The following is a 25,269-nucleotide window of genomic DNA, read 5'->3' as shown; positions in this document are numbered from 1 at the left end:
AATGTCACTGAAACTACCTAATTCATAAAGCATGGCATGCTGCAATCTTCACAGAGTTACTCCCAGTCTTCAGCTAAAATTTTATTACCATATTCTTGGGAGAACAAAATAAAATTAAACACATTATTTATTAAGCCAAGCTTGTCAGAGCTCCATTAATCTTTGATGTCTGGGGCTGCATGTAAATCACAGACCAGATTGTCTGAACTTCAAACTCGTTCCACCTAGAGCACTTTGAGTGCCTTCAACTAGAACAATTTTTCCAGTCAGGAATCTTTCTTTCCAGGTATGGTTCAAAGAAATTAGGAAATTTGTACACAAGCATAGAAGTTGGACTATTAGTTCTCTCAGGGATCCAAACATACGTCTTTTCTGTGCATGCTTTAACAGCCTCCATATCCCAGAATCAAGTGTACCCCAGAATCAAGTGTACTAGGATATGGAGGTCCTATACACAGATATTCTATTTACATACAATTAAAATTAAACCCCTGGGAAAAAGCCTATGTTGGAAGCCTTCCACTGATGGGCAATTAAAAGACCACACGACCCATGACTCGAAGTTACTTCTATGTACGCGTGTGTTGAATCAATTTCAGGTATAATTAAGTGAAGCACGGTGTTAATGACGACTCATATTCCCAAGCAGAACCTTCACTATTATTATAGCCAATAAAGATGTTAATCATCCTGCAATACAAGCCAGCAAGTAACTTTCAAAAACTAGTACACAGCCAGACATGCTCTATCTTATGCAGTTTTAATGCTGAACCACCTTTGCCCCATCGGCAGCCACATTCACCTCAAGTGCCAGAGGAGCAGAAGTCCTGCTGGTTACTTAGCTTTGAGGAAATGCTAACTCAACAACTTTTGCAGCCTTTCAGTTAAATCTGGTTAGCAATCTGGGCTATTAAGTTCTCAGTATCACTGTCTCCAAGTTAAACAATATTACTTAAAAAAATTGAAGTAAAAAGGAAAAACATATTCCCTTCCCAAAGAAAAAGTTTACTCTCCTTTTAGTCAAATATTGCAGTGTTTCTGTCTGTAAATTCATGCTTTAACCTTCTGGCAGTGGGCAAACTTATACTCCAGTCAAACCAGTAGCCACGAACAGAGAATTCACTCGAGACACCTCACTTCACTGGCACTGGACTTCTCTTTTTATCAACAGGGTGCTCTCTAAAATTGGACACTTTTATCAAGACCTCGCGCACACTGTATTCTTTAAACAGCATGACCAGATACTGAAACATACAATCATATGTCCCACTTCAGTCTGGTGGACAGTATCTGTCAATTGCTTATTTTCATCCACTGACCAGTATATGATCCACTCGGTCTCGTTTCTTCCGCCCGAATTTCATCATCTTCTGCCAGTCTGTTTTGTGATTCGGCTCCTTCCTCAGGCTGAACAGCTTCAGAACTTCAGCCGCAATGAAGCTCTACAGAAGGCAAAGAGGAAAGGTGAGATTTATCACATTTGGAGCTAAGAAATAAAACACATGCAAAGTACCTACCCTCGAAAGTCACATTAATAGAACGTGTAACAGCTCTCTGTTTAGCCAAGAGACATGCGGTGCATGCAAGAAAGTTGCAGTGAAAATCTCTAAGGGTAACAGCTCTCTGTTTAGCCAAGAGACATGTGGTGCATGCAAGAAAGTTACACTGAAAATCTCTAAGGCAGCATTACACAGGCAGAACAATTATTAAATCCAGAAGTGGGGTGGGGGGGGAATGACACCCACTGCTCTAACAATCTTAAGAACATAAACTTTCAATTAAACAGTACAGCAAACAGGAGATTATGACAATTCATTTTATGGAAGAATATTAAAAAAAAAAAAAGCAGGGTGGGAGTTTGGTGTCCTTGTCCTGTGCCCCTGCTCTCCCCTGCCACACACTTTTGAATGTCTTTTCAACTAATAGTGTCCCCTAGATAGTATTTCTGTCTTTTCTAGACAGTCAACATGCTGGATCTTCAACAGGTTAATCAAAATACAGAAATACAGTCAAAAACCTCTCAATTTCAGAAGAAACAATACAGGTGAAAGTCTTCATTTGTGCCCTGATGAGCTGTACAAAAGGTTCTTTGTTGAGCATTTTCAGGGAGACAGCTTTTTTTTTTCCTAAATGTCCAGCCCTGTGAGTTTAACTCAGGTCCAGCCAGGCTCCAGCTTTTTGGGGTTTTGTCCTTGAACACTACCACCATTAACAACAGACCTTCTCTGGCTTGCCAAATACAACAGTGTCCTCAGCAGTCAAATTCTGGGTCCCTCTGGACAACTCCCGCTGCCGTCAATGAGGCTGGCACAGGTGTGTCCGACTACAAAATTCCAGCTCATCCCATTTGGCCCAACCCTACTCTTGGATCCACACCAATATACCCATACAGAGTTCCACTGAAATCTGCTAAAGCTGCCTTCTGTCAGCACACCAGTTTTATAAGATCAAGGTCATCCTGGCAATGCTGCACAGAGGACTAAGGTTTAAATGCAACCAGTATCAGGCAAAACTGTTGAATTACAAAAGGACCATTTTGACCAACTCCCTTTTCAGATCTGTAATCTCATTTGTCTTTTCAACTCATCTCTTGCTGGATACACCTGTTACGATCTTTTAAGATTCAGGCAAGTGCCAGTACAGTATTTTTCATCTCACTTTCCGTGCATGACAAAGGTTTCTTCCTACCTTGATTTCATCTAGATCATTTGGATCTTTCACTCGGCGAAAGTAGGCAGATGCGATCCTACATGGCTTCATCCAAATAGGCTGATTTAGATTAGGATCCTCAGCAAAGATTTCCCCAAAGATCTCTCTTGTTAAATCAAATACCACCTGAAAGAAAGAAGCAAAAGTTAAGGCTGCTGCTGTTCGGGGTAAACATTCAAAGGGCAAGAACAAAATGCCTGAAGACTGTACCTTTTTATAAACCTGCTTGTTTATTGTGTCTGTGTCCTGCTCTTTGAGGGTACTGCTGAGATCTGTATGAAGGCTGAAACTTTGCAGATCACGACCCAGCTCTTTCAGTTTCCAGAGTTCCTCAGCTGCTGCATGTACCATACCTTCCACCTCCACCGCGGTATGAGGGACTGCCAAAGGCTCCTCAGACAGCTTTGTTGGCACTTTCTGTGGTTCTACCTTGGGCAGCACTGCTGGTTCCTCAGCTTGCTTGTGCTGGACCTTATGGGAACTCAGGCCATAGTCCTCATCAAACCAGTCTTGATCATCTCCCAGTGTACTCAGGAACTCCCGATTAAGCTCCAGCTCTGCCAGTCTCTTGGCAAGCTCTTCCTGACCACTGGCACCAAACACTGGACTCTCCTGTGAATTAAGAGCCACAGAGTGAATATAAAAGCAATGTCACAGTGTTGTCTAACTCAACTTATATTTTTAAATGCTCTGGTATTGCAACTGGCAATATATGCACAAATACTCAGAAAAAGAATAAGGAGCCCACAGTAAAATTGGAAATGTTTTGATTAAAATACCTGGGGTTTCTACCATTACTGATGAATGCTTTCAGAGGATTCCCACAGAATCCTGCATCCAGCCCACTGTCTGTCCTAACGTTCAACTGTTTATGAAAGGCTGAGTGGTTTAAAGACCGATAACGTGACATACAACTTTTCACTCACCAGCAGTCTCAGATCTAAATCAACAGCCTAAAAGCTTTTAGCAGATGATGGCTGTTTTAGTGACTGAGCAGTGCTCACACTGATGAAATGGGCTGAAGCTTTCTGTGATGATAATATATTGAGATCAATGGCAAAGGAGACAGGTTTACTGGGATCTTCAGCAGAAAGCCCAGTCCTGTATCTGGATCATTAATGGTTGTTCTGAGGAAGCTTAAACTTCCACTACTCATGATATATTAGTTCAGTGGATACACCTTATTGATCTCCACAGCAACTAATTATGTTCAAGGATAATAATTTCATATCAAGAATAGACAGAGGTAAGTTTACAGTTTATTGCATTTTGCCATTTTTAGAATAAACACTGAGGGTAAGGATTAAATACAAATTGAATATGCAGGCAAAATGCAACCTAAATGAAGTCTTATTCACTTTCATGTGCCAAAATGTGTCTTTAAGGCTGTAAGGTGACCAAAATGAGCTGTGAACTAGGATGCACCATAGCACACATGTAAAAGACATACATACTGGCAATCTCCACATCACCAAATAGAACTTGTGAGAAAACAAACTGGTGCCCACACAGCATTCCTCAGATTCAACCACCAAAGGAACAATCAACTCTTAAAATCACTGCAAGGTGTGTGTTACTCACTGGTCTGGGACACATGTCTGGAGAGGAAAGTTCTTCTCTTTCATCTTCCAAATCTGAACTTATAAAAAAGTTATTCAGTCCATTGGGAATCTGGTTTTCTACCTGCTGGGATGGGGTACTGGACTCCTCCTTCGCATCACAGAGCTCCTGGTTGCTGAGCTGGATTTTCTCATTCCTGACCTTCTTTATTTGCTGTAACTGATTGACTGTGTCCTTCACAAAATCCCTTAGTAGACTGTCAGTCAGCAAACTGACCTTTTCCAGTTGGTCTTTTGACTTTTCTTCCTCTCTATCTGGTAGTTTAAGCTGGGCTTCTAACTGGGTCTTTTCTTTTGCCAGCAAATCCAGAAGTGGAGTTGCAGGCTTCTCCACAACTCCAGGAGAGAGATCATCTAACTTCTCAGCACATTCTTCCCCCAGTGTCTTCTGCCTCTCAAGTTTTTCAGAAAGGAAATCTGAGATGTCATCCAACTGACCAGTGGAAATCTCATCCACAACACCAGAAATGAGAGGAGCGAGGCTGGTCTCCTCTTTTACAGCATGCTTCAGATAATCCACCACTGACTGTTCTTGGGCAAGTGATTGAGTAGCTACAGAAAACTCCTTTATGCTGCTTGCTTTAGAAGATGACTCCTCATCAATCCTTTCACCAGCTGAGGCTTCTGAAACAGCTGTGTCTGCAGGAGTTTTATCCTGGGAATAGTTCTCTGTTGCATCTCTGCTCTGGCTTTCAGCCTCTTTGCCAGGTTTGAAACTTCCTCTGTCTTTCTGCTCAGCTTTGTGTTGTTTCTCCAGCCTATCATCAAAGAATGAGTCTTCATCCTTATTTGTGTCTAAATGGCTATCAATACTTTCTGTAATGTGAGAGATTTTTTGAGGAGGAGCAAAAATACCATGCTTTTCCTTGCAATCAAAATATTTAATACCATCATAAGTCCCATTGTTGTTCCCTTCAGGTTTATCCAACTCCACACCAGCCCAGAATCCTTTGGCAAACTTTGTCAGACCTTTGAATCGCAATGTTCCTGGTTGGACTTTACTCACAAGTACTCTATCACCAATGTTGAAATTTGGCAAACTATCTGTTTCCTCTGTGATTGAAACAGGGGCCCACAGCGGTGATTCAGCAGGGGCATGTTCTTGCTCCACATCTCTGCGTTCAGTGTTTTTTATAAGTTCTGTTGGGGACTTAAGTTCTAATAACCTCTCTGAATGCACGCTGCCAGACAGAGAGATAGACCTGTCGCTGAGGCATTCACTGATTTCACCATCACTGCCAAGGCTGGTGGATCTACTTCTGCTGGTTTGTGTGTGCTGTGAGTGCTCTGTCAGTGACTGACCATCCCCGTTAGGAGAGAGAAGAGATGCTTCAAAGTCATCTTTGTAACGTTGCTCAGGAAGTGTTTCTTCGACTGATGTTTGTTTTCTGGAGGAAGATCCTTCAAAGTCTTCAAGGTATGATGGCTCCTTTTGACTAAAGAGTTGTTCTGAAAGCAGATAACCTTTTTCCTCTGCTGATTTGTGAGAATACTCTTCTACATTCAGGCCAGTTACAGCATCTTTATCTGCTGGTTTCTGTTCTAAGATTTCTTCTGAACCATGAAGACTTGCCAGAGCCAAACCAAAGAGTTCCTTCTGAGGGTGTTCATTTTCAGAATGGAGGACTTTCTTTGGAAGGATGTCCAGTGAGCTCTCCTGTTCTTTATCTAATGTCAACAAGACATCAGAACTCTCCAAAGGCTTAACATGAGAACCTTCAGTCTCATATTCCTCGGACTTTATGTATTCCAAGTCTTCCTGTATTTCAGATTTATGACTGAAGACAGCCTCATCATTGGATGCTTTTACCACATTGTTCATTGACCCATGGAATATCCTGTTAATGTCTTTGAGAAGAGATGATGAGGGTACATTATCTAAGGAGTCACCAGATCCTGCTCTGGAAATCCTTGGTGACATTAAAACAGAAGATGTTCCAGAAGGTTCTTCTGCATGAACATCTATCACCTTCTTGGTGTGCACAGACACAGATCTCTCAGTTTTTGATGACAAAGAATCTAGAAGGAAAATAAAAAGTTTATTACAGCAGATTGTATAGCCTGTATTGCTTTATTGAAAACTGCAACCACAGGCAACAAAGTTAACATCAAGGTTTCTATGCTAAAAGAAGATACCTACTGGTTCCTTGGAAACATGTATTTCTAAGTGTTCTATGAACATGAACAACATTCTTCCATTTCCAGTGTTTTAAAGCTTTCTTTCAGATTCTGTTCCTTGTACCAGTATTTCATAATGCCATGCAACACTGAGCCCAAGGTAAGAGCTCAGTTATTTGTTTGCAAACCACAAACAAGCAAGATTAGAATTGTAGATAATGATTAGATAATGATCAACAGCAAACCACTGAAAAGTATCTACCCCCCCATTCCTAAATTCTTCGTTATTTTTGGTTTCTTTACTTTCTTCAAGTGGTAAGGGAACAAGAAACAAAAGAAAGGATAAAGGTTGTCACTTAATTATGGTTGCACACAAACATCACCAAGAGTAAAGCTAAATACTGAATATACAGGGAAGAGCAAAAGCAGAAGCCTACTAAATAACAATTGTAAAAAATATAACTGGATCATTATGGCTTTATGAAGTTTGCATCCTCTCTTAAAACCTCTTAAAAGATTAAAGAATTTTAAAACAGTCAGTCTTCAGAGATCTTTATCTGTATAGATTCTTCCAGTTACATACCTCCATGTTCTGAAATAGATTCCAAAGATGCTCTGGATCGCTCTGATTCAGCCAGTGATTTCCAGTTTTTAGCTGTCTCGGGCCTAAATTTGAAAAATCAAATTGCATGAATCATGGTTACACCAGAGTGTGTTGGCTTGGGATTTTTTAAATAGATAAAAATGGAAATACAGCCATCTATAATTATAATACCACACCAATGATAACATCAACAGTTTGCTTTGTCAACATACTGTGACCTTAGATATCAGGAATGGGGACAGAGAGGAGAGTTTGTAGAGTCCTGGAAAGTAATTTTTAAAAAGACTAATCAAACTTTAGCCTTTTTTGCAGCCAAACGAAAAAGAAAACTTGTTGGTTTTTTTTTAATTTGCATGCACTAAAATTGCACCATCTGCTGGAGAAAAGGAAACACTTAAAAATACAGAAAAAAGTACAGAAATCAGTTGAATTCTCTACATTTCAGTTGCAGAGATGAATGATTTCCCTCACACAGTGTGGCAGACATAATGAATGACTAAAATGGGAAAAAATTCCTTCAGATCTGTAATCCGTACAAGTATTCGGCACGGTTGTTGCACAACTGAAAATTCTGTTCAGAAACAGCTTGAAAATAGGACCCGAAAGGCTGGGCAGGACAAAAGTGAGATGCACAGGACTACAAGGACAGTACATCTTAGCTGTTTTGAGACTGATGAGACCAGCAAATAGGTCAAAAAGATGCTGGCACTGCCCAGTGCTTTGAGGAAGAGCAGTCGGCAGCTTTCTTTGCACTCATGGTTTCTGCTAAAACAGCATCTACCGCAGTTCCAGAATAATCTCAAAAAGAAGTCCCAGTTACCTGTGAAGCGGTGGTGCCTTGATCTTAGGTTTCTCAGCAGCAGCTGAGGATGGAGTTTTAATTTGAGGTTTGGCTGTTGGTGATGCCTCCAGATCTTGGCTCAGCTCTGCTTCAGTCTTCTTGATAAACTCATCATACGACTGCACATGAAAACAGTTACAACTGTAGTCTACTAAACCATAACTACAATTCAGCAATCCAAACCTATTAAATTAATAAGTGGTACACTTGCTTTCTCTGTAAAGCAATCTGTTTAACTTCCTAAAGCTCTACAGTTGTGAATCCTAGAAATTTTAGTACTTTACTTTCAAAAACAAAGTACTCATGCATCACTCTTTAATCCAAGCTAGGGTAACTCATGTGTATAAACATATATAAGTCACCCAAACGCTGCTAGTAACCCATTAAAGATCCACATTTGAAACAGGAATACTTTGCTTCAAGGCTCTAGTTCATTATAGAAAACAGTTAAATAGCCAGAACACACCCACACTTCTTTCACAATAATGTGTCTTTCACAGCTGTTGATACAATATTCTGCCAACAATATCCACACTATAATGATTTAGCCAAGACTAACAATCTCTACTTTGCCCTTCTTCCTACTGTTCCTAACCTCCAGTTGTTTGATCAGACTGGCTTCCTGGGCCTTCAGTCTCTCCTTTTGTCTCTTTTTCTGTTCTTTTTTCAGCTGGTAAACCACAGACTTCCTTTTCCGTAGTTCATCCTTCAGGGCCCTGATCCGTCCTTCAATGTCACTTTGATCAGATGTGGTTTCTGAAAAAGTTTAGGTTTAGTCTTTGTAAGCTCGCACCTCACAAAACAGTTCTATGCAAAGAAATGAGCAGTTATTTAGTAAATATAAAATATGGTCCAAGCAAAATATCAAAGAATTTAACATCAATATGTTAATCTTAGCATAGTAAGACTGTTAAAGTGGGATCTCAAATTCACAACACTACTATGTAGCATATGAAAAAGTGCTGCATCTTATTTGATTTCAAAGAGAAAGGCTCTGATACTCACAGTAACTTGGTTACCAAACTTGTTCACATGAACCACCCATGTTTATGCTGTTACCTCATTAACAACTCAAAGATGAATATATAATTTATCTGAAATATTTGTTTACAATTATGACATACAATTTCAAGCTATAATTCTCATTAATGAGAATTTCACTTGCGACAGTGGACTCCAAAAGCCGTTTAGGTTTCTGGCCTGTTTAGATTTCCTACCACCTAGACTAAGTACATCTATGAAATGGAGAGCTGACTGGTCAACAGTTGGAAGGAAAGTCAACTTGAACAACGCGGAGATTTTCACTGTTGTCAGGCGTCAGGATGACAATTTATTCAGGATGAATGGTGGTAGTGTTGAACTCAGACACATGATAAACTACTCAGTAATAGCTTATGGAAATTTACTTGGCATGTCTTTCCTCCAAGTTCAATTTTACAGACCTAGCTATGATGCCATTACTGACTGCAGCTATATTCCACCTGAACAATTTTCTTCTTAATCATTATCCTTAGTAATTTTTAATAAGATCTCCTCCATTACTTGCCATGCCCAGAACTCATTGCAACCTGGTCATCCAGCCTGTCCGATGATGTTTTATGTCTTTTCCCTTGGGACAAACCCAAATACTTACATCTGTTCTCTGCACGATAACCCCATTCTCCCAGTAACTCTGCTAATTTCATTATTTCTGCTGTAACAAACTCTTAGTCTCTCAAACTTTATAGAGAGACTGCCTCAGCATCTCATTCTTTTCCACCCATATCATATCCACTTGATTCTTGTTCTAAATGTATACCACCACAGTGCAAAACAAGATCCTTGTCCCAGATTGGTGCTACAACTGGTGCTACACAACTAAGTATCAAAAACTCTTCAAAACATTTATCTGACATAATCCTACTGGAGCTCCTCCCTGCAGCTGATGTCCCCCTTCCTCTTCTATAGCAGCGGCTGCAGCTCTTAAGAGAAGGATCTTGGCTGGTTTGCTTTTCTAACGCTCAGTATTACCTATAATGTTTTCTGGACCAAAAGGCTTGGATGCTCATGAACACCAATTGCTTTACTGAACATCCTAGAAAGTAAGTCACCGGTATTATTTGCTCATCAATTATTATTTTGCTCATCAATCACCGGTATTATTTTGCTCATCAATCTCATTTCTCAAGACAACAAACCACCATAATGAAGAATTTCACCATCAACAACAACCAGTAAATAACATCAAACTACTGTATTATTTTTCCATTAACAACCGTTGTTAACCATTTAGAGAATTAAAAAAACCCAAACACACCATCACAACAGCACAGCACAAAAACAATGGAATCTTCACTTGCTAATCAGGAGTACTTTATGATGCCACTGTAATTAACAACTCCTCCCGAATAGTAAGTGACCACTATGTAATTATAGCTTTTCTTGATCAACTCATAAGGGAAAGATCTGCACATGCTTTCATCTTTGACGATCTTGTGTACGCATACATTGGACTGACATAGTAATGACTTCATGACTACTCACCAGCTTGGAAGATTTGTCTCTTTACAATGGAATGATTTATTGTGAAACCTGCACCACCTTGTTGGACTTCCCTCCTCTTATACCTTTCTTCAGAGTTTGAAATCAAATACTGTAGTTCTAGAAAGTTTATTTTCATAACCACTGTTGCCCGCTCAACTTTTCATAATGGCTTCCTTATGTGATTTCTCAGTCAGAATTTGAAAATAACTTTATCAAGTTGGTGAATGCTTCACTGTGTTGCAAACTGCTTACTGAGCAGAACCCCAATAAAAATTCCTCAGTGCAAATATCTAGGTGTTACGTATTCATTTCTCCATCCAGTAGGAGAACAGCTGCCTCAAAATTACTGAGTTTCTACTGCACTTACACACATATTAACCAAATAAAAAAACCCAACATAAAAGATTATTAAGCTTGCTACATCAAGCACCATGAAGACTGGATATGTACACGTCAGTAAGTTATCCACTGATCACAAACAACAGCCAGTACATACAATAGAACCACCTAATTCTTTTTCCATCAAAGACTTATTGATCATTTAGGGACTTAATAAAAAAAACCCACCAAACTAGCAGGAAAATGGTATCTCATTTGCTGTGTTTTATGATGCTGTATCAACTGCACTGGGAATACAAGACATTTCAGAGATTTCTGTGCTTTACAGAAAGGTTCAAAACAGACTTCACAACTGAACAGAACTGATGATGGTGACCCACTGAACGATGGCTCAGGAAGTCCTGCAATCCACATGACTAACAGGTTGTGAGAGCACACCAGGGAAAGGACTGCTCTGTACCAGTTCACCTCTAATATTCTCTCCCTTGGTATTCACTGGTAGCCAGCTTGGATACTGGATAAAAGACCTGTGATAGTAAGTCCATATACTAGATCTTGTATTTTATAGCTCGAAATGCAAGCTTAGGCCCTATTTTACTGCACACAGTTCAAACCCTCCTTCAGAAATAAAAGCCTATGTCCTGAAGCATCCATTTGTTCTGCACGGGTCCAACACACCAGAGCAGGTCCAATAGGCTCACTCATACTGCCACGGTAGCAGAGCTAAATTGCTTCTGCAGTCAGGTTGTGTTCAGAAGGAGGATGATCATATGCTGCTGAACCATATTTTGCTTTCTTACAATGAAAGGGGTGGACATGTGTCACCTGTTAAAAGCACAGCTAACCTTGTTATGTTTAAATTCTAGGACTACCTCAACTATTGACTCTTATTTTCTTCATAACCAGTGTTGCTTTCACGGATTCATGGATTTGACACCGGTGGAAGGGACCTCTAGAGATCATCTAGTCCAACTCCCCTGCTAAAGCAGGGTTGCCCAGAGCACATCACTCAGCACTGCATCCAGGCAGGTCTTGAAAATCTCCAGAGAAGGGGACTCCACACCCTCCCTGGGCAGCCTGTTCCAGTGCTCTGCCACTCTCACTGTAAAGAAGTTCTTCCTCATATTTGAGTGGAACTTCCCATGTTCCAGCTTGTGCCCATTTCCCCTTGTCCTGTCGCTGGAAACCACTGAAAAAGAGTCTGGCTCCATCCTATTTCATCCCACCCTTAGGTACTTGTAAACGTAGATAAGGTCTCTCCTCTGTCTTCTCCAGGCTAAAGAGCCCCAGCTCTTTGAGCCTTTCCTTGTAAGGGAGGTGCTCTAATCCCTTAATCATCTTGGTTGCCCTATGTTGGACTCTCTCCAGTAGTTTCCTGTCTCTCTTGAACTGGGGAGCCCAGAACTGGATGCAGTATTCCAGTTGTGGCCTCACCAGTACAGAGCAGAGGGGGAGAATGACCTCCCTCAACCTTCTGGCCACACTCTTCCCTATGCAGCCCAGGATTCCATTGGCCCTCTTGGCAACAAGGGCACATTGCTGGCTCATGGAGAGCCTGCCATCCACCAGGACTCCTAGATCCTTTTCCTAAGTAGTACTTCCCAGAAGATCCACCCCTAACCTATACTGGTGCCTGGGGTTCTTCCTCCCCAGGTGCAGGACCTTATATTTGCTCTTGTTGAACCTCATTAGGTTCTTTTCTGCCCAGGTCTCCAGCCTGTTCAAGTCCCGCTGGATGACTTTTAGAAGAGATCCCGATAGATCTCTTTTAAATGAAGAGATTCTATATAGACCTTCTAGCCTTAAGACCTTCTTAAGCTGAAGTGATCACATTACATCACGGGAAGATACTTCCACAAATCCCCAAACCGTGGCAATTTCCATGAATTTCTGTCTGCCTCCCCACATCTATGACTTCATTTCAAGTTTACTCGTTAAAAGGAAAAGCTTTGAAAAAGCAATTTAAACCCAAGCAGGCATTACACTTACCTGACTGTGTCATAGATAAAGATTCATCAGACCAGTTGTGAGATATCTGATGAGACTTCACAGGTGAACGTAGCTGTCCTCCAGTTCTATGGCTACTTTTGCCGGAATCTTGCTTTGATACAGATATGCTGCTTTTGGGAGGAGACTACAGGAGAAGAAAAGGACAAATAAGTAATTGCTTGCAAAGCTTAGTTTCAAAGTAGGAGATCGTTGTCATCAGGAGCTAGTTACAAGGAAAGAACAGCATGACTAGAGAATACCTCATAAGCAATGGTACCTATCCACTGCTAATTAAGAAGAATTTAATCTTAATTCGCTAGACAATAAAATAAAAAAAACCAAGAGCAGCAATAGCCGACTGCTTCAGTAAATCTGCTTAGACTACTCTATTACCACCTAATTGAAATGACAGGGTTCTGACTCACAGGTGTTCAATAGAGTTTATGTAATCTTATTTGGTAACAACCAGGGCAATAGAATTCCTAGTAAATACATCTGTGATATCAAAAGGACCATTCCACATAAAGGGTGCACGCTGACATTCTCAATCAGTAAAACAACACAGCGCTATTGCTCTGAGGCCAAGCAGAAAGTTCTAAGTGCAAATATTTTTCCAAAATGCTACTTACTGCTTCAACATTATACCACAACCTTTTACACACCTTGGCACATATTAGACATTTTACCCCACGATCTTCTCAGCAAACTTTCCAAGAAAGCATTTGTAATATGGATGAGCACTTCTTTTACCCCACAGACATTGCTTTTCCTGTCTCATTGAGCACAGGGCAAAGTTATCAGGATGAAACTTAACAAAATTATCAACCAAGTAGAAATAATAGTTAGAAGAGACCAAAAAGGCAGAATTAGCTAGCAAGCAGACATAATCTGAAACCCAAAGGATTGCTCATGAAGTTACAGCTCTGCTTCTTCATCCTATAACTATACTTTGGGATACATTACTTGCAAATAAGGCAAAGCAGAAAAACAGAGCATAGTTTCCATGGCCTCAAAGAATTTATACAATGGTAACAAGCTACCCTACAGCTAATTCACACTGGTAAACTGGGTCAGTGTTCCACCACTTCACATTGCATACCTACGTGACATACGCAAAACATTTTGCAAGACTACCCACAAGTTTAAAAATATCTAAACTCTGTGAAGACTTCAACAAACATATCTGATCGCAATGTTTATTCACAGTAATGTCAAATGGTTCTGCAAACACAGAGAATAGTTTAATCTCTGCTTTGACCACTGGGATGGCTACACTTACTACTTTTCTGACAGCCTTTTACAAGTTTAAGAACACATATAGCATAAAAAGCTTACTCACAAGTTTGCCAGGTGAGGTAGAGGACTTGAACTCTTCAGAATAAACCATTTCTTCGTTAGCTGTGCTCTGATCAGGGCTTTCTGGCTGTTCGTGGCCCATAGTCTCTGAAGGGACAGACTCAGCAGGGAGACTGCCAAGATCTTCTGGGATAGAACTTTCACTGTTTAGATGAGAGCAAGAAGGCATTGGAGACTCTTCTTCACTAGCCGTTTCTGAAATTGAATAAAGGGAGAAAAAACAAAGCATGTGAGAACTTGCACTGACTTATATGCTTTCAGAAATGCTGCTACCTGCATATAAAAGAGTAATTGCTACCAATACGTGTCAAATAGTGTTATTTCAGTGACCTAGACACCAAGGGTGGAATATTTAGCAAGAACAAGCATGTTTACTATAGAGCTATGATTTTAGACTACCACGTGTTCTTAGTGATTGCTGAATATCTAAAATAAAGAGGTTTTCAGGATATTCTAACATTTTCCGGACAACGCACTCCAAAAAGATTATTAGGGAAACCTGTCCTTCCAGTTGACCATACCCCAGCAAGAGTCACTATTAGTCTGAAGAAGTAATGGAGGAGCATATAATCTGCAAGCCAGATCTTAAATTTAGAATTGATTGCTTCCTTTACAGTAGCTGCAGAAAACATTTTAATGTTATGATTTCATCATGAGTCTCTCAACTGGCAACAAGTAAAATAATAAGTTGGGTTTTCAATATTCCTGTTTACTAAATTCCGCAGGAGTCACAGCATTACTGAAGCAGCCATGGAGAACTATTCAATATTTGAGCAAAAGGCTGGGGGAGAGGGAGGCACTTCTGAAGCAGGGCTGTGCTCCAATGCTTACTGCTAGATACAATTACTAGAAAGGAAGTGTATTTTCTCATCTGTGGATGAGAATTCAGCATTCATGCTGAACTTCTGTTCATTGGAACTTAATGACTCATACACATACCATCTTTAAAATGTCTTACGACACCTAAAATCCACATGACATTTTGGCAACAAGTGTAATAGGGCATAATTCTGAATTCCCTTCGCACATTCAAAGGACGTGCTGCCTGCTTTCAGCAAAGTGGGGAAAAAAAAGGAAAATGGATTGTTTTTAGAACAATCCCTGAAGTTTCTTTATTTTCTCCCACTGCAATCCAGTTCTCTGTGCTTCATGCTGAAAGCAGGGTCCACTTAAGACAGAACAGTAAAGCTGTAGCTCCCATCATGTGGGAACTTATTTTTCCTCACAATAACATCATTTATACTAATTACATCCTAGCGCACTTTAGCACAGTTGCAGATTTCAAACAGTTGTACTGCATAAACAACAGAGGGAAGAAAAAAAGGCCTTCGATTTTTTGAAAATGCAGATGAGGGGAAAGCAGCTCTTGGTAAGAGCCATCCTCCGCAATAGTAATAAGGCTAAAAGAATAGACAGACAGCACTACAGGGGAAAATTGTGTAATGGAGTGAGTTCGGAAGATCAGCAAAAGATTGCACAGTATTCTGTTTTGAAAAGACAGAAATATAGTTTAAATTGTATGTGGAAACATCTGATGGGCCTATGTTGCACTCCTCACTTGAAAAAACATATAGCATAGGAGGAATACACATATAACTAAGGTATAAAATAGGGCTAAAAGAACAAGGCAACAGAAGATGGTAAGGACTGCAGAAATCAAGATTCTAAGAGTGTCCAGAGAAGAACCACCACCACCAAAACATCAACGAAAGACAGGAAGTACAAACCTAAACAATCATTGTGTCAAATTACGTTTTACTCTTGTCATTTGCAACAATTCCCCCCCACTTCCTACTACCTTTGGGCTCAGTTCTCTGATCTCCCAGGTCTTTCTTGGCTATTTTGGTTTTCAGCAGCTCTTTGTCCCAGGCAGCAAGAGCCTGCTTTTCGATCTGCCGTATCTCTGCTTCCTCTGCATCCAGGCGGCGTTTCCACTCCAGCAGTTCTTCAGCGTGTTGTCGACGCTGCATCAGCTTCTGTTCTCGCTTAGTGAGGAACCTGACAGCGCAGAAGACAAGGGTAAAACAGCCAACCACAATCAAGGGTCCCATTAAATGCTCTATTGCCACAATTCCCAGAATTTTAGCTTTTCAGATCGTTTTCTAGCATAATATCAATACTAACTATTATCTCCTAGACTTCTGATGTGCTGCTGAATAAAAACCCAAATAATCAGACAAGAGGTTTGTTTTTTTTTTTTCCTTTGAAGTAAGTAAATTCTACAACATGCTGTAAACACACTGCTTACACTTTGAAGATCTTCAAAATCATTAACGGTGCTACTAATTATTCAGTAAAATGAACAGGATAAGTTCCCAGTTTCAGGATGTAAAAAGTACCTGTGATGTTAAAACTGGAACCCCCAAGGAAGCAGTAACTGTTTGAAAAATGGATCTTTCTTTTTGCTAATCCCAAGGACAGAAAAATTGTAACCCCAGTTGCCCCACAGTTCTTTCCACATACATAATTATAAGAGAAGGTGATCCTGTATTAATAGTTCTCCTGAATTAATAGAACTTTTATCCTTCTTCCTTTAAGCATCATCTCTATGGATTGCCACCCTTGGAATGTTAATTGTCAGCATTGACAGCATTAAGAGAAAAGGATGCAGGACTGTTTTTCACAGCTACTAACAGATCTGGCTGCTAGTTTAAGAGTAGATAAAAAGTAAAGATCATGCTGAAAATTAGCAACTTTTTTGTTTCTGATAAAGATTTCTTAAGTGATCCATGAAACCTCAGAAATGGGGAAATTTGTAGATAACTTTGTAGGTATGAACAGGTTTGTCATACATGCATACGCTAGTTCTCTTTGCCAGTTCCTGAACAACAGTATCTCTGGTTGTATTTCTAAACATTGAAGTAACCAAGACCATAGCATTTAACCTTTAAGACAGTAAATGGAAGCAAGTTCAACATCAATTGCACATACTTCCTCTGACATGCCAAGTCTAGAGAAGAGTGTACTTCAATCCATTCATCTCCTACACTGAAATTTTTAAGATGTCACAGAATCACTCTGTAGAAAATACATGGTTTGCCAGCTGAAGTGAGAGTTTGTCATTGGTACAGAAGGTGTGGTGCTTAAAAAGGCAGTCTTCAAAGATCTGTGGTATTTTGCTTTGCAAATGTCTTTGTAATTTTCAAGCCACCCAAAACACTTAGCATCAAAGCTTTTAAGCTGCAAAGCAGATAATAATTTCATTTGTGCTTTTTGATCTCTCATGTTTCAAAAATCCTTTTATTTACAGAGACTGGAATGACCAACTGGCTAATCTGCAGGTCTTGCCTGCTAAGGGACGCTTCTTGTTAGCTCACTTAACGTTCATTCTGTTCCCTGGAAAAGCGAGCTGGCAGTTGATCAGAAAGGTTAAGGCTCAGGTAAGTCCTTCTCTAAGACAGATCAGATAAAGTAGACAAGTCGTTATGATGTGAAGATAGAAGTTTCAAAAGCCAGTAAGACATGCCCACAAGCTTTTTCCCTATGGTCAAAATATGAGCAGGTGAAAAACAGAAGCACCTCAGAGTCTCTGGAACATCTGCCACCTTCAAGCTGACAGATTCCATGATTTTATGCATTACTTTATCACTTTCCATAGAAAAACAACAAACATCATCTACTCTTAGGCAAAAATGACAGATTAATATAACTAAGAAAATAAACCACCAACATTAATTACATTACAGACATGACACGGACAGCATGACATGCTTATGTTGTGTCTTTCACCAGCACTATCAGATTTATCAACCCTTAATTTCAGACACGCATCAGTTCCACTTTAGTCTAGCAGATCATGTATTTGGAACTCGTTATGGAGGTCATTATTACAATGAACTCAATGCAAAAGGCAATTTTTTTTTCTTCCTTCACCCACTGATTTAATAAAGAATGTCTGGATCTTCACAGTTGACTGGATCTTGAGGGAGGCAAGCCCAGTTGAAATAAATACAAGAGAAAGACTGAAATAAGTAGGCTCAAAAGAGAACTCCTTAAAAGCAGATGTCAAATGAATTAACCCAGAAGACCACAAACAGGAGGAGAATTAACTAAATCACCATGAAACTAATCACCACACAAAGACTTTTTAATAAGAAAGATAAGTCAAAAAAAGCGATAGGAGAGCAAGTGGGTTCCAACCTGTAAGAGGATGACTAAAGCAGCATGGCCAAAGATGCGGACACTTTTATAACCCTGAGGTTTAAAAGGTCAGAGTCACAAGGTAGCACAAATACTGCCTTAATATTTACTGCAGTCTAGAGGGTTCCAGTTGCAACACTAAGGGTACATTTATCCTCAAAAGCAAGGGCAGCTATATAGGGAAAAAAAAAAGTAAAACCACATTTTGCATCTATGAAGCTGGAAATCTGGGGGAGCAAAGAGGAAGCAGCAGCACTCAGATTACACCAGCATGATTTCAATGTCTAATTATTTCTCTGGTGCTAAGATCAAACATTTTATCCATCCATTCCAGATAGTAAGCTGAAAGAAGCACTAACCTGGTGCTCTAACCTGTACTTGTACCGATCAAACATTTTATCCATCCATTCCAGATACTAAGCTGGAAGCACTAACCTGGTGCTCTAACGTGTACTTGTACATCAAGGCATACTGACTTTAAGCCCAAACTACAGTTTCAGCAGCTGTAAGTAGTGGCCTGATAGCGGAAGCAAAGCGAACCATCCGTCTACCACTCAGAACACCATAGGAATAACAGAGTCACAAGGTAGCACAAATACTGCCTTAATATTTACTGCAGTCTAGAGGGTTCCAGTTGCAACACTAAGGGTACATTTATCCTCAAAAGCAAGGGCAGCTATATAGGGAAAAAAAAAAGTAAAACCACATTTTGCATCTATGAAGCTGGAAATCTGGGGGAGCAAAGAGGAAGCAGCAGCACTCAGATTACACCAGCATGATTTCAATGTCTAATTATTTCTCTGGTGCTAAGATCAAACATTTTATCCATCCATTCCAGATACTAAGCTGGAAGCACTAACCTGGTGCTCTAACGTGTACTTGTACATCAAGGCATACTGACTTTAAGCCCAAACTACAGTTTCAGCAGCTGTAAGTAGTGGCCTGATAGCGGAAGCAAAGCGAACCATCCGTCTACCACTCAGAACACCACAGGAATAAGATATTAGAATCATAGAATGGTTTAGGTTGGAAGGGACCTTAAAGATCATCTAGTTCCAACCCCCACTGTCATGGGCTGGGCCATCTTTCACTAGACCAGGTTGTTCAAAATCCCTTCCAGCCTGACCTTGAACACTTTCAAGGATGGAGCATCCACAAATTCTCTGGGCAGCCTGTTCCAGTGTCTCACCACCCTCACGTTAAAAAAATTCTTCTTTATATTTAACCTAGACCTCTTTCAGTTTAAAACCGTTACCCCTTGTCCTATCACTACAGGCCCCAGTAAAAAGTCCCTCTCTATTTTTTTTTATAAGCCCACTTTATATATTGAAAAGACATAATAAGGTCTCCCCAGAGCCTTCTCTTCTTAAGGCTCAGCTCTCAACCCCAGCTCTCTCAGCCTCTCCTCAAAGCAGAGATGTTCCAACCCTCTGATCATTTTTGTGGCCCTCCTCTGAACCCATTCAAAGAGGTCCATGTCCTTCTTGTACTAGGAACTCCAGAAGTGGATGTAGTACTCCAGATAGGAGTCTCATAAAAGCAGAGTAGAAGGGGAGCATCACCTCCCTTGACCTGCTGGCCATACTTGTTCTGATGCAGCCCAGCTACACAGCTGGCTTTCTGGGCTACAAGTGCACATTGCCAGCTCACATCCAATTTTTTTGTCCACCAGCATCCTCTTAAGTGCTTCTCTGAAGGGCTGCTCTCAATCCATTCATCACCCAGTCTGTACTGATACTGGAGATTGCCTTGATTTAGGTGCAGGACCTTGCATTTGGCTTTGTTGACCTTCATGAGGTTCATACTGACCCACTCCTTGAGCCTGTCAAAGGCCCTCTAGATGGCATCCCTTCCCTCTAGTGAATCAACTGCACCACTCAGCTTGGTGTCATCCGCAAACTTGCTGAGGGTGCACCCAATCCCACTGTCCATGTCATTAATAAAGATCTGGAAACAGTGAGGAAAGTGCCAAAAACCTTCACAGATGAAGAACCTCTTGACTTTCTAGGACTGAACAGAGCATGCTCTATCAAAGAGTCTATCACTTGAGAAAGATACAGTTACCTGACCAATTGGTTGTAGATATACAGCTGGAATTTGGGGTGTAGGTTGGGAAAACAGACACTGAGAGAAGCCCAGTGGTGAGACGTAAAGACAGAGAAGAAGTAGTGAACAGGAGAGCAGTGTCTACAAAATAAGGAGGAAGAGTTTAAAACTAAGATAGCAAAAAAGGCAGAAAGAACGAGAAAAGGATAGCATCTAGCAAAGAACTTTAAAATTAATTGCATTTAACATTGTATAGTTATTACCCAACATCTGAAGTAGAAAAACTATACACTGTTATGCAGAAGGTAATAGAACACATACACTTACACCACTTCATTTTCTATTAATTAAAGGCAAGCTACTTTCACACTGCTATATTTTTCTTTAAATTTTGGAAGGATTTTTTTTACTTTGATGCAGACTTTCATATGCGCCAGTTAACATATCTCAACCTGATCTTTTTGCAACTCCTGCTAATCTAACCATCGATAGAGTGTATTATTAGCATCAAATAGAATGCTGGTTTTGCAATATGAACAACTTTGCTAATCTGAAACTTAAAACACATTTTCATTCACCTGGCGAAACCTCAGTAAAATTACTTGTCCAAAGGTAAGCACCAGTGAAAGGGGGAAAAAAAAAAAAAAGAGATTAAATAATGTATTTTTAAAACATGAGCAATTCCAGGAAAAGTCTGAGATATACCTGTAATTCAACTTCTAGCTGCTATTTTGGTTTTTTTGCAACAAAGTACAGACTTCGGTCTCAGAATACTCACGTGTTACCTCTTTCATTTGAAGTACTAACTGTGGAAAGATAATGCCTATTGCTTTTTAAAAGAGTATCTACATAAACTTACAGCCGTGCTTAAAATGGTATTTCCTAAAGAATTACCATTTTAAGCTAATTCCTAATGAATTATCGTATTTATAGAAAAATAGCATGCTCCATATAGCTCTATTAACTACAACGCAAGCTAAAAAGCATATTAAGGAAAAGCAAAAGAAAATGAGCGTTTAATCAGTTCTCGTATTGCTCAGATCATCATTAATGTTGCATATGCAAGGAAAGCAAGGGGAAGTGGTTAATTCTCTTTGACAGAGCATGCTCCTGTTCACATGCAGGCTACACAGATCGATTAATTAAAACAGAACTACTCTTTCACTCCCCTTTTTGCGAAAGGGAAGTATTAAAGCTGCCTCAAATAAAAAAGCCAAAGGATTTCCACCTTGCTATGGAGCACAGCAAATCCAGCACAGGAGGCTTTCCATATTCCTTCCTCTAGTTGCTTTGTGCTTTACTTGTCATTCAGTTTCTTTCCTTTTGCTGTATTTCACAACCTGACTGATTCCCTTCAAACGGCCACTTCCTATCATTACATCCCAAACCAAACATCTTAGTCCATTATCTTAATAGTAATTCCCATGCTTTTTTAAAAAATAAAGATATTAGAAAAAAAGATACCAAGTTGGCACTGTTTTTCAATTCATAAGCACTGCTATCACTACCAAAAATACCTGCAAAAGATGTGCCAAAGCTATACAATTAGGAAGATCTAGTTCTAGAGAATCATTTATGTTTACACAAAATGCTACTTCTTTTGAACATATACAGCAATCCAAGACAAAACCATGAAAACAAAAATACACAACCACATATATTCTATCACACACAATTTCCACTTGTTTCTCCTAAAAGCAGTTGTTTCAGCGTAAATCCTGCTATCCACCTTTTGAAAAGTATTCTCCAGGTGAGTGATATATTGGACTGACGATTAAAATATCTTTAAGAGCAGAACATACTTCATATCTACTACTATCCCTTGCAATAGTAAGAATAATTTTTGATTAATATGTAATTCTTTCTGCAATCATTAAGTGTTGCTTAAAAATGAAGGCACTTGGCAAAAATAAGATTTAAAAAAATATTGACAAAAACGCTACTTGATAAAAAAAGCATAGGAAGTCTTGAATGTAAAAAATGTACTTGTCATCTCTTATAGTATTAATACAGTATTAATACAAACGTCAAAATTCATAAGCTGTACCTTGGTTTTGTAACACTGTATCACCATTTGAAATTTTGTATGCTGAATCTTGGGGGGGGGGGGGGGAAGAAAAAACCCCTTTTTTTAAAAAAAAAAAAAGGAACAAAAAAAAAAAATTTTTTTTTTTTAATTTGTTTTTTTTTTTTTTTTTTTTTTTTTTTTTTTTTTTTTTTTTTTTTTTTTTTTTTTTTTTTTTTTTTTTTAAAAAAAAAAAAAAAAAAAAAAAAAAAAAAAAAAAAAAAAAAAAAAAAAAGGGGGGGGGGGGGGAAGATAAAGACCCTTTTCTTAACAAAAAAAAACAGGATCAGAAGAAAAATATTTTTTTTCTTGAAACCCTAAAAATCAATGGCCTTCGGAGCATATCCTTCTTAAGTCCCCATCTTAAGCCATTTACCAACCTCAGAATATACTTTGAGAAAGAGTTTGCTGCTTTAACAATGGGGTGGTTTTCACATCACTTGGAATGCCAAGAGTCTAGTTTTGGTAATATGGCGTATCAGAAACTGGAAATAATTTGTTATTTTTGTTTTTGAATTTACCAGATCCTATCAGGAGAGTCTGAATAATAGCAATCAACTAGAACAATGGTTTTGGTTTTCTAGTTACACCAAATCCTTACTTACTACTACTACTGTTTTTTATCTTCATCATATAGAAGTACATATGTATTAAAATATAGCAAACTACCTTGGTTATAAGTTAAAAAAAAAAAAGTTTAAGCAAAGACTATTCTTTGCAGTAACTGGCAGAGGCCAGACTTTTAATGGATTAGTCTCAAATAAGAATGGAAGGCTTTAGGCTACTGAGCACATGCTGGTAAAGCATTTGGGATATTTCGTGCAAAGTAATTCCTACACTGAAAAGATGCAGAAAGTTTTTAATTCAAAACAATTTAATAGGTGAAATCAACAGATTCAGACTGTTGACCCAAGAACTGCACATATACTGCATTATTTCCTCTGAAGACTAACAACTATCTTCAACTTTTTTTCCAACCTGTGGAGCACGTAGGAGGAAAAGAAAGTTCTTCTTAACTGCCAGTCTGCAGTCACACACATGCCACCTCCATTAATTAAGAAAATATTTACAGAACTCACTCCTAGCTGATTTTAATGCAATTAGAATTGAAATTCAGTAGCTGTATAATAAGGTAGAAATCACATGCCCACCAAGCTCAATGACTTTCTGTGAGCCAAATCTCAAACTCATTTAGTAGGTTTTGCATAAGACTTTTGCTATTTATAATTTATGCTTCAATTAAAGATAAAAAATGGTACTGTTATTCCGGAGACACTCTCTGTAATTTTTCCCCTTTAAAATAAAAGGGAGATACACAAAATACAGGCACCACTTTAACCATTTGACTTCAGGTCTTTCATTGCAAGAGGAACTCTGACAAGATGCACCATCAAGTTTGAGCCTCTTCAAGTTCCTTGTATGTACAAACATGAAAATCTTTTAAACTGATGTGCTTTTACTGACTCTATCAAGTACAAAGAACATTAAAACCAAACTTCTACAATAAAAAAGCCTTGACCACATGGTCTTCCAGCTAACAATGTTTGACTCCCACTATTAATGCAAGAACTGTAGCCTTTAAAGTAGTATATACACAGATTAGTACTGTTCTATTAATGCTTCAAATCAACTATTTTTCAGGTAAATCTGATCAAAGTGTATGTGATTACCTCTGTAATTTTTCTGATGGCCATTGTTAGTGCAGATACTGACCAGACCAACTCGTTCTATTGAAATAATAATTTTTTTAATAAGAAAAAAGAAAATTAGTTACTTTTCATCCATTCTGCTGCGCATTTTTTTAAGCTTCTGCATAATGCTACTGGTCTCACTGCTGGAGATTGAGATTGGGGAAGGGCTGCGTGTTTCTTCATCTGTTGGAAGCGGGCTAGAACCATTGCTCTGCTTGATGTCATCCTCACTGTGAAGTTCCTGCAATTAGGTGATACAAAACCACAATCAACATTGGAAGTAGGAAAAGTTACTCCACTATCTTTTTGAAAATTGTATTAATTTAGCTTACTTCTCCCCAGAGTACATCAAATACTACTTCAGGTAAGTCTGTCCGCCTGCAGATTTAACTTCATTTTCCAACTTCGTTTTCACTTGACACAAAGTTTTTTAGTACACCCTGTTTCTCCATAATTTAAGTTCTCCCCTAACTGTATCTAGAACAAAAAACCCCACCAGAATTCAGTTGCCCAAACAGGAAACCAGTCTTTTCTATACTACTGTTATTAAACTTGTATCTCATCAAAATTTTGTAAGGAGGCAGACCGTTACCAAAATCCCGTCTTTCTATCTCATAAATGTCATCAAAATTAAGTTTCTTGCATCTAATACACACACAAAGCAGCAAGTTTTGGATTTAGCACCTACATTTAGTACTTTGGGGTCTGACAAATATCAAACAAAATCAGAGTCTAAGAGATCTAAGCATCAAAAAACTGTTATTTCCAAAGTTATTGGAAATAACTTTGGAAAGCTTGAGCATTAACAAACTTCATCTACCGCCCAGTTAAAACATTTTATAACTTCTCCAAATGCATTTCCTTTAAAGAAATTGAACATAAAATTGCTAAGATAGAGGATGAGATCATTTGAGGCAGACAAAATTTTGAAGTGATAGCTCCAATCTAGTAGCTTTCCATTCCTATAAACACTGAAGTAAAATATCAGCTGCACGGCCAAAGAGGGAAGACTCCAGCTTCTGTACTGAACACTTACCAGCTTGTTTTCTCCTGCAGACTTTAGTTTTTCCTGCAGTTTCATTGTAGTCTGACGGATTCGTTCTATTTCCGCCTGCTGTTTAAGGATCAGCTGTCTCTCCTTCCGGGCAGCCTTGTTAGCCTCTTGAAGGCGCTTAATTTCTGCCTTTTAGGTATAAAAAATTAAGCATAAGAACTGTGACAGACAGCTC

The 25,269-nt window shown here is 39.1% G+C and overlaps 1 protein-coding gene across 1 annotated transcript in view; it reads right to left on the bottom strand.

Annotated features, from left to right (window-relative positions):
- The window catches only part of CEP350 (centrosomal protein 350kDa), an 85,665-nt gene that overhangs the window by 9,259 nt on the left and 51,137 nt on the right, over positions 1 to 25,269 (bottom strand). Inside the window, exons 26-37 of the mRNA XM_014943447.1 lie at positions 25,077 to 25,223; positions 24,124 to 24,281; positions 15,897 to 16,096; positions 14,082 to 14,293; positions 12,743 to 12,887; positions 8,487 to 8,647; positions 7,871 to 8,010; positions 7,030 to 7,112; positions 4,291 to 6,347; positions 2,920 to 3,321; positions 2,689 to 2,835; positions 1,320 to 1,442 (exon numbers count right to left, since the gene is read on the bottom strand). Coding sequence (XP_014798933.1) covers positions 1,320 to 1,442; positions 2,689 to 2,835; positions 2,920 to 3,321; positions 4,291 to 6,347; positions 7,030 to 7,112; positions 7,871 to 8,010; positions 8,487 to 8,647; positions 12,743 to 12,887; positions 14,082 to 14,293; positions 15,897 to 16,096; positions 24,124 to 24,281; positions 25,077 to 25,223 — 3,975 coding nt within the window. The remainder of the gene's footprint in view (positions 1 to 1,319; positions 1,443 to 2,688; positions 2,836 to 2,919; positions 3,322 to 4,290; positions 6,348 to 7,029; positions 7,113 to 7,870; positions 8,011 to 8,486; positions 8,648 to 12,742; positions 12,888 to 14,081; positions 14,294 to 15,896; positions 16,097 to 24,123; positions 24,282 to 25,076; positions 25,224 to 25,269) is intronic.

Source organism: Calidris pugnax, unplaced genomic scaffold (genome assembly GCF_001431845.1).
Source record: "Calidris pugnax isolate Ruff unplaced genomic scaffold, ASM143184v1 scaffold63, whole genome shotgun sequence".
Classification (NCBI taxonomy): Eukaryota; Metazoa; Chordata; class Aves; order Charadriiformes; family Scolopacidae; genus Calidris; species Calidris pugnax.
This window is presented reverse-complemented; position numbering and strand designations above follow the sequence as displayed.